The 10,566-nt window shown below is 41.0% G+C and overlaps 1 protein-coding gene across 1 annotated transcript; it reads right to left on the bottom strand.

Moving 5' to 3' along the window:
• Positions 1-7,716: 7,716 nt before the first annotated feature.
• LOC100381307 (uncharacterized) lies at positions 7,717-9,806 on the bottom strand. Its single transcript, NM_001195855.1, has 4 exons — positions 9,705-9,806; positions 9,547-9,600; positions 9,390-9,441; positions 7,717-7,972 (listed from the first exon to the last, which is right to left on the bottom strand). The coding sequence occupies exons 1-4, from the start codon at positions 9,794-9,796 to the stop codon at positions 7,841-7,843; spliced, it is 330 nt and encodes a 109-aa protein (NP_001182784.1). The 5' UTR covers positions 9,797-9,806; the 3' UTR covers positions 7,717-7,840.
• Positions 9,807-10,566: the final 760 nt, after the last annotated feature.

Here is a 10,566-nt window from a genome sequence, read left to right as displayed (position 1 = left end):
AGGCAGCCACAAATATCAACAAATTGATGTTCTCTTTCTCCTTCTCCTTTCCCTTGCATTTGTTGTGCCCTTTATCCCTTTCTTGCTCTTGTTGATGTCCTTTCTCATTGTCTTTGCTGTTGGTGTGCCAAAGTCCCCAATACTTATCAAATTTCTCTTTCATTATGTTCCCCATTGAAAGTTGCAAACTATCTTCACTACTCAGCCATTCTTGAATCAGCATACATATTTCTCCTATCTCATGAAAGAAACTGTTACTGGTGACTTGGAGAGAAGAAGATATACGAACAGTAAGGTCATAGAAGTGTTGTAGAAATTGTGCCATCTTCTTTGCATTATCCCAATCATCTTCATCATGATGCCCTGGACCATCTCTTACTTCAAACAAATCAATGACATAATTTGTGTCACCTTCAACTAATTTTAAAAACACTTTCTCATAAACAATTGCAGCCTTCAACATCAAATATGTGTAATTCCACCTTGTTGGCACATCAAGTTTCAAAAATGTTTTGTTGTCCACATTCTCTTCTTAAGCGATTTCTTTGAACTTGACCAATCTTGAAGTCCCATTTTTTATATATCTAACAGCAGCCCTAACACACTTAATAGATTGGTCCGCTTCTTGCAATCCATCTCTTACAATAAGATTCACAATGTGGGCTGCACACCTCATATGCAAGTACTTGCCCTTGGCAATGTTGGTTTTCTGCAGCTGCTTCCTCAAATAATCAACACCACTGTCATTCGCACTTGCGTTATCCATGGTTATAGTCATTACTCTATCCAAACCCCAATCAGCTAAGCATCTTGTCAAGTTCTTCCCAATATCCTCCCCCTTGTGACCCTTTACCATGAAAAAACTTATCACTTTCTTGTGCAAGTTCCAATTTTCATCAATAAAAGTTGCTGTAACAGTCATATATCCATCTTGAACCTGAGAAGTCCAAGCATCTGTTGTCAGGCACACTCTCTGACAAGAATCTTTGAACAACTTCTTGAGCTTGGCTTTCTCTTCAAAGTAATGATGTACAATATCCCTTGTGCAAGTTCTCCTAGATGGGACTTGGAAACGAGGACAAGCTTTGGACATAAATTTTCTAAAGCCAGGCTTCTCACCAAAACAAAAGGGTTGCTCATCTTCTTTTACCATCTCAGCAAAGGCATCTCTAAGTGCTTCTTGATCAAACCTCCAAGTGGCAGGAGCTTCCCCATGACATGCTTGCAAGGTGCCTTGCTTCGAGTCCTTGTTGAAAACATGAGGATTGCGTTTGCATGTACCAAAGTGTTTCTTCAACGCAGATGTTCCATGCCCCCTTGTGTCAGCCTTGATTTCATGGTGGCAATATTTGCACCTTCCAGCCTTCAGAGACCCTTTGTCATCCTTGATCTTGATAAAATGTTGCCACATCTCAGACCTTGAAGCCATCTCCCTCCTCTCGACTTTCTCTTTCTCCTTCGCTTCCACATTAATGACCATTTTTTTTATTGTCGTCAGTTTTGTCTTGCACTTGAGTCTCTACTTGCACCATTGTCGTCTCCTGACTTTTAAATTGAGTCCTGTTGGCTAGTGACTTAATATTATCCTCTGGTTCTGGCATCTACATAAATCAAAATTGAACACTATAATCAATTAATCATTCACTAATATAAATACAATAAGAACATATCATAAAATACACATCACAGGCCAAATTACAATATTTTCATATTATTAAGTTCTATCTCTTAAATTGTTCAGTCAGTGTTCCTTTTGACCATTTTCCAAATTTATTATTAGGCTGCAGGTTAGGGTTGCAAATGCTCTATAAAATAAATTGTCCTATTCAAGAACAGTGTCACTCACAGACTAAAAAATAGTAAGGGGAATAGGGTTCCAGGCTAGGACTAGGAAATACATACATTGCACGACGATTCCGATGTGGTTGTTGTCCTTCAATCTCCTAGTCACCGGCGGCTGGTGACAGGTGACCTGATGATGGAGGTACCGGCGGCCAGGGGAATCGGTCGGTAGTTGGGTACTTGGGTTAGGTGAACTGGCATGGTGAAGAATTGAAGAAGGAACAAGAACCAGTGACCTGATGATTGGTGAAGAATTGGCCGATGTCTGGCTCGGGCACCACCACTCCACCGAGGACGAGGGACTGGAAATCTGGAATGCTGGAGAAAGGTGCCTGGCGGTGATGGGTGGCGGCTGGCTACTTCTAGGTTTTGCAGGTTGCAGCGTCGCGCCTTGGCTAATTGGCTTGGACCGTTGGACGCTTGGTGCGGTGGAGCCTTAGTGGGATCATGGGCCATGGCATGTGTGTTATACGTGATCACGCACGTCCAGTCCAAGGCCCACTTCTCCACTCCACCAGACCACCACGCCCACGGTGTGCACTGTGCAGTCGCAGGCGCAGCAGGCCAACAGTCACACTCTGCAAACTAATATGAGTACTTCGGGTACCGGGTGCTACTACCCGAAATACCCAAACTAATTTTGGGTAATAACATTTACTATCCAGATTAGACTTCGGGTACTGAGGGTTCGGGTATTTCGGGTCCGGGTCTGGGTTTTTTGGGTTCGGGTAGCGGGTAATATGCCCAGTCTTACGTAGGAAACAGATGCGCTACACACTAGAGTAAAGAACGGTGGTGTGTGAATTAGACAATTTAATTTCTCTCTAAGCTATAACTTATATTTTTAAGTCAAAACCTATATAATACAATCAAGTTATCTTTTGTGCAACTATGATTTCGTCTAAATATTGCTATATTTTACCATAACATATATAACATAAATTCTAAACCTACCCAATAGCCTATAACTAAGCTAGATAGGTAAAGTACACAATCAAGGTAACACAAAATATAAATGTGGAAGCTTAAATGAGATAGAGATATAAATTGTTGTTGACACATTGGCATTTTTATTAACGTATCGAAAAGCGCCCAAGCTTTTCCCTAATTCTCGTTTGAGGCCCAAGCAAGGGAATTTTCACACGAGGCCCAAGCTGCGATTAGGTAACTCCGTAGATAGCTCTAGGTCTTCACACATAAGTGTGGTGCTCCGATTGTGGCCTCTTCCGGATGCTTCCCATCGTCTCCCTATTGAGTTTTGGTCGAAACATCGCGAGCCCCATTCCCTCCAATACTCGATAGCAGCCACACCACAAACACAATCAATATGATCTCACTACATCCTCTCCTGATACACCTATTACAATGACGCGCAGAAGCATCAAGGGGTAAGAGGTGCGCCTGACCTCACTTCTAATCACTAGGCCTAAATCTAGAGCAAGAGCCAAAGATAGTGGTATAACTAATATAAGTACTTCACAAATTACTCACGCTAATCATCAAGTGATATTGGACCACTTTGGTGTCTAGGGCTACTAGAGATGAGATTCAATTGTCTTGGTATGTTCCTTAGTTTCCACTCATCTCAAATGGTTGGTCTGGGTCCTAATTATAGCCCCAATCAGTGCACTAGTCGTTGGAAAGCCCACTCAATCATATGCACACTTTCACACGGTAATACAATCAAAACATATATTATGGTCCAATGCTCTCTCATCGCACCATGTGTACTCAAAGTTTGATTCTAGTCATTACAACACATTAGCTAGTTTCTGTTTAGTCTGATGCTCTCTGGTCCAACGATCTTTGGACTATAGTCATATTGTCTGATGCCGTACAAAAAACTCCTTAAGAACTACCAAGTCCTATCAGACTAGTTGGATGCCTCCCCATCCTACACATTGATCAATGAGCCCTCCAGTGAACAGTATCCCCATCTAGTCCAACACTGTCTAGGCCATCAATCTGAGAGTCACGTCCAACACCCTTCCCTCAGCCAATTAGGTCCACCATATAGTCCAAGACTCTCTAGTGAACAGTACGAGTCTAACAATTTCGTGGGGTGAATAGTACCAGGATATGTCCTACGCCTTGATACCATAGTCCAAGGTTAGGGTCTGACACCCTATAATATCTTTTGTTCTTTGTTTATTTACGATCTTTGTGTACATTCGGGTTCCTTCTCATGTCTTGGATTTTGCATGTTGTTATAGATTTTCAAAGAGTCTTCTATTGTATTTCTTGAGGTTTTTATTATCTTGATCACCACTTTGCCTTCTATTGGGGAGCACATGAACCCAAACACGATATAGGGGGGAATGAACTATATTGAATAAAGATTTCTCATGTCTATGAACAATATAGGTTGGGGGTATTTATAGGGGTCCCCATTTTCATAATTCTTATATAAAGACTTCCTGCCCCTGAACTATAAAGTTAAGTTTGTTTAGGGTAATATGATCTTTATCCATCTCCTACAACCATTCCCTGATTAGTTAGTCTTCGCATGCATGTCCATGCGTCTATGTTGCAACAAGGACTTCATCATAGATTGTGATGCTTTCGGTATAGGCTTCGGTGTCATGCTTCCCCAAGGTGATGGCACCATTGCTTTCTTTAACCGAGCAATGGCACCTTACCACCATAAGCTTATAGCTTACACTCATGAGTTTATTGGCCTTGTAAAGGCGATGCATCACTAGTGTCCTTATCTCTAGGAGAGTGCCTTCATTGTAAGGAATGACCACTTCAACCTCAACTTCATCCTGATAAATCAGTGCATATATACTATTCCATAGCATACATGGGTGAGCAAGATATTCGAGTATGATTTATGGTAGAGTCTCAACTAGGCAACTAAATTAAGATGTAGGTGCATTGTCATGGCGGGATGTAGGGGAGATCATCCATAGTATTTTGGCCCCAACCTTCCTTAGATACATTATGACCTAAATATGTTTTCAATCCATACGAAGATGTAATAAGGGTCAATATGGTTGATGGTATAGAAACAGAAGTATGGACCGAGATGGATGATATGTTGTTTTTTAAAGGAAATAATTTTGTTTCATATGCATCAATATTGTGGCCGACTATTCTAGTTGAGGTGCATGAATGCAGACATCAAGGACTCTAGAAAATATTACATATACTGCTAGCATCTTTTATAACCCCCATATTATGGCACGAGTCACGGAATTTGTATGGGGCTGCTCCATCTATCAATGGCACAAATGAGAACTGCACCATGTTGAGTTATTGAAGCCCCTTCTTGTTCCATTTAAGGTATAGAGTGACATAGCCATACATTTTTATTGAAGGCTTTAATAAAGTGTGTAATAAATATGTAATCCTCATGATGATGGATAGGTTCTCCAAATTAGTTTATTTACTTAATTATGTTGGACCACCTTACATGGCTACCTCGATAGCTTAAGCTTTTTAATATATTATCAGAGTATATGGGTTTCCTTGCTCCATAGTGAGTGATCGTGATACAATTTTAACTAGCTTTTTCTTGTTAGAATTGTTTTGGCCTGTCGTAGTAAACTGCATATGAGTTTCACTTTTCATTCGCAATCTAATGGACAGTCAAAGGTTACATAAAGGATCATCATCATGTACCTCTATTGTCTGGCTAGTGATCTTCCTAAATCATGATTACAATGATTGTCTTGGGTTGAATTTTGTTAAAATGCTTCTTACCAAACTAACACTTAAGTGCTATCTATTTGAAGTCCTCTATGGCAAAGAGCCCCTCATTGGCCCGTATTACTATCATACCAAAAGGAGTCCACATGGATAGCAACGGTGGATTGCTAGACAGAGGACAAAGACGATTTTTTTGGAGAAAATCAAGGTTTCGTTGGTATAGGCCCAAGTAACAATGAAGCAATTCCAAGATAAGTCGCAAGGAACATGTTTTTTGTAGTACGTGAATGGGTTTGGTTGAAGCTGCAACAACTAACAGTTGTGGGAGTCATGATAGTTGCTCACTCTAAGTAGAGTCCTAAGTTTTATAGCCTATATAAAGTGCTTGAAAGCATTAATGAAGTTTCTTATTGATTAAAGTTTCCCTCAAAGGACAGCATTCATGATATTTTCCATATGGCATTGGTCAAGAAGTATAAAGGAGAGGCTTCAAATGTAATCATTCTTTTACTTGAGATATTACATGGGTGTGTCATCCCTGCTGCTAAAAAATGATCAAAGCTTGACTAAATCATGGAGTGTGTGAAATTTTGGTGCATTGGGTAGTTAGGCTAGCTATAGACTTCTCATATGAATAATTGAAAGAATTTAAACAAATATTTCTAGAGGTACAGCTTGTGGACAAGTTGATTGTTGGTGAGGGGGAATGTTATTCTTTTTCTATTGCCGCCAATACCAAACAAGATGCAACTAGGAAGCATAGCCAAACCAAGAATGAAAAAGCAACAAAAGTGACTAAGATTTGACAATCAGGTAAGTTTATAAATAGAGATATTCTCAACTAGTTTATTTAGGAGTTAGTTTGTTGCTTCCCATTGTAAGTCAGTTTGTTGTTCCCTAATTTGTTTAGATTGATTAGTTGGCTTTTCAATAAAGTCAGTGGCATATATCTCTATATAAGCACCATAAAATGTGATACAGAGAACAACAAAGAAATAAGAATTTTCTATAGGAGCAATTCCTTCAGCACCCTCGGTGAGTCTCACATTAGTGCAACCAACAAAGGGATCCGAACCTTTATTGTGTTCTCCCCCACAATCCTTTTTATTGCTCTATTCTTCCCTACGCACACCCCCAAAAGGACGAGAACACATCATTTTAGTTCTTTGATTTTGTAGGGACATGTTAACCACTTCGAGTAAAGGAGAAGCTACATTTAAATTACTAAAAAAATATGAAAATAATGGTTGTCACATATTTATGCACATGAGTGATGGATGTGAAGTGAACCACAGGAGTATACACCAGGGACTTGGTGGAGTGATGGATGTGAGCCACAAACGGAATCCACAAGAAACACAGAAGAAACGGACGGTGGAATTCCTAAGGCCTCCTAAACCAAGATTGCAGTGCTACAGAACAGTCGAATTACACATGTTGCTGGCATTGGAGTGAAAGGGAGGGTGTGGGAGTTGGAGCAAGGAGGCAACCGGGCCATGTAATTTATAGACTAGAATGGTACAGGCTTCATTACATATACCTTGGTTTTAGTACTGTTGATGCCTGCTGCGAAAATGGCAGTTTAAGAAATTCCACTCATCAAGTCTTGGGAGGGGACTGATTTAATCAAACTATCCCTTACTTACGAATAAATGCCAGATTACCACTCACAAGCTATCTAATTCGATAATAACAATATAAAATCTTCCACATCTTCATGCTTATCACTACTAATAAATAATTTTCATTAAAAGTGTGCTGAATTGAACTACATTACTGTCTTCATGCGGAATTATTTGTTTGTCTTCATGCGGAACTATTTATTTTGTCATTCCTTTTATCATTACCATCCCAAATGCTGGATTTACTTTAATCAAAACATGCAAGGTGAATAGAACAATAATTATTTCTCCACAGACAAAAATATATATCCCATGGCATTATTCTGAAAAGAGGTTTGTGAACATTATCACTTCAAACCTATGTAAGTCGCAGCTCTTTAAGACTAATCCCACAGTAAAACCATCTAATTAAAAATTTTAATCAATCAACATAACAACATTATGTACCAAAGTGAGCATGAGATGGGCGCTATCCTTTTCATTCGCTACGTTAATTCAGGTTTAAAAATAGAATGGCCCTTGTCATTCAGTACTGCCATGAGTTCATGGTTAGTGCCCCAGTAAAATAAATGTGCCATCATTGCCACATTAGAGTAGAAACAGGACAAATAGCTTTTTGCTAAGGATAAGTGTCTCATAATTTTCTGATACCGTGCTTACAGATGATCATGCTTCTTTACGGAACACATGCAACCAGTTGTGGTGCATTCTAGTTCAGAATGGCTTCAAGTCTGTATTAACTTAAGATCAGCTACAACTCCCGAGCATTCAAGTTCACGGAACCAGGCTTGCTGCTTCTTGTGGAGTCTTTTGGGGCGTTCCAGAACTCTGCTGATTGAACTGACAGCATAGTTAATCTGTGATGGAAACAACCAGCTGTTAAATATCAGGAGATTGTTTTACAAATATAGCCAAATCAAAGTTTTTTTCCATTTCTCTCTTTATGATTGGGATAACCTGCATGATTGATGTACTCAAGTAACCACAATAACAGATGTGTAGAAGTAGAGTGGATATTATCATCAATAAAGACTTGTTTGGGAGCCAGGGGATTGCAGGAGAGTGAGGAAGCTAAAATTCCTTTGCTCCCAAACAAGCTCTAAGGATCCGTTTGGATCCCTTCATTTTGAAGGAATTAGAATTTACTTAATAGAGTGTAGGTTATTTGCTTTGGAATTTGACATTCCACTACTTTCTAAGATTTAGATATAAGTCTATCCCAAATTTATAGCATGAAGGGTGGAAATTGATTTTATGTATCACTAGTCTATGTTTTTATTCTGCAACTTATAACCGAAACTGAAACACCAATCGGTAGATGAGGGGTGCAACTTATAACTTCGGTACAAACTGAAACACCAACAACCGAAGATGTCGGTTTTTAGTTTGGCTAAGCACCAATCGGTTCTCTGTTTCTCAAAAACGAAGTTTTATAACACCCAAAAAACCAAACCGAATAAACCGATTGTCCACTCCTTCCACCTCCGCCTAGCAGAGCCGCCCGCTACCAATGGCACTGCCAAGCACACACTGCCCCCACACCACTTGTGTCTAGCAGACCTGGCCCCTGTGGCTTTCTCTATTCAGCTTTCCATGCTCACATCATGATTCCCTGTGGCTCCCTCCCTTCAGGTCCCTGCCCTTTTGGCTCCTCTGTTCAGCACCACATTGCCTCCCAAGATGCTCCCTTTAGAATCCTATCCTATGCTGAGTAGATGAGGGGTTTCAGATGAGCATTCTCAGATGATTATTTCTCTGATCAATTCTCCCATTTGATTGTGCGTTCCTGGCGATTAATTCCCCCGTTCAGATTTGTGTTCCCAGTTATTTGTGCTCACATTAATGTCCTGCCCCATCTTCCTAGCATTGCTTACTCCCCTTTTGTTCAGACCTGTTAGCCCCAGGTCTCCCATTGTCCTTCTGATGGAGACCCTAGAACACTGGCCTGACCTGGTCTGCACATTGTGACAGGTAAGGTTACAGACATAGGCCCTTCTGCTCTGCAATGCTCTTTCAGTCCCCTCTGCTCTCCCGATTAATTGGTTTGTTTCAATTCCAGGCTCCTCTGCTGTATTCTTGCTCTGTCTGTCGATTGGCCTCCTTTCAATTTTTGTTGCAGGCAAACTTTAGTTCCAAGCTAGTATGTCTGGATTTAGAGTTCATATTTTCTTACATGTCCCCGCAATCCCCGCAATCCTTTCACAGCAATCCAATCCAGCAAAGATAACCAAAAAAAATTCAGCACATAATCTAACTTGTCAGCGAGGCGATTACCGAGCACGCCGCAGCGCTCACCAGCGACCGCGCCATCGTCAGCGCACAGAACCTGAGAATCAGCATGGAAGATATGAACTCATCATTCCTGTACCAGAGTAGAGGCTGGGAAAATGGGGAAAAGAAGGAAGTCGGAGGGAGTGTTAGAAGCACTAACATTCCGCGGCCGCCGGAGAGGGCTTGGTCGGCGGGGTGCGTCCATTCGTCAAAGCTGCGGGAGAGAGGAGGGGCGAGGGAGCGTCAGAGCACGGAATCAGGACGTCGGCGGATACCGCAGGGGGGAGGTGGGGCTGCGGGTGCTCGTGTGTCTCTTACATCCAGCCGTAGCGGCGGTCGAATACGAGGCGGCGCGGACGGCGGCGGAGGTGCGGAGCCAACGAATCGGTGGAGGACTGAGCCGCCGCCATGGCTGGCGTTGACGCTGTCACGCTATCCGCACTGTATATACCAATGTTTTAAATAGCCAGCTATAGCATTTCACCAGGTCTAAATCTAAGAGATGCACCATTTAATGCTAATTAAAATTAGCCGCTAATAATTTTATTTAGCTCGTTAAATACATAATATTAGTTTGATTTAGCCACTAAACATGTAACCTTTTTTTACTGTTCGAACCTTTGAAACATTGAGGCCCAAAAATAAACTATAGGCAGGTCCTTTAATTTAATATTTGTTAAGCAGTGGTTAAATGTCTTTTACATGTGTCGTTGAACGTCGTTGAACATTGAATTTGCATATACGTTGATTTATTATTGAATATTTAAACTACTACTTTAAATTTTCAGATTCAAATAATAAACATTTAATTTATCAATAAAGTTATGTCATTTTCTTTTAAAAACCCGTTAAATGGATTAGCTCGTAGCTATAGTCTTTATAGTTTATCAAAAGCTCGTCGCTAAGGCCCTTAGCTGGACATTTAAAACAGTGATCTATATTAGTGTATCAAGAACCTAACGTGGGCGTCTTCTCCCTTCGCGCGGACACTCTAGACCCGTCTCATGCGCACCGCCTCGAAGCACAGTGCTCTCTCAGCTACTGAGCTATGGACCCCAGCGCCCGTGTAACCAGCTTCCGCACCTGTCGAGCACCCAACCCCGACCGTGCAGCCACCACATCACATAAAAAATAGTGCAAAACGAGCACTTGAACTCAAGCCCCCTCCTCCAAAAATTTG

Source organism: Zea mays, chromosome 7 (assembly GCF_902167145.1).
Source record: "Zea mays cultivar B73 chromosome 7, Zm-B73-REFERENCE-NAM-5.0, whole genome shotgun sequence".
NCBI classification, from domain to species: domain Eukaryota; kingdom Viridiplantae; phylum Streptophyta; class Magnoliopsida; order Poales; family Poaceae; genus Zea; species Zea mays.
The sequence above is the reverse complement of the archived record's forward strand: the minus strand, read 5'-3'. Positions and strand labels throughout refer to the sequence as shown.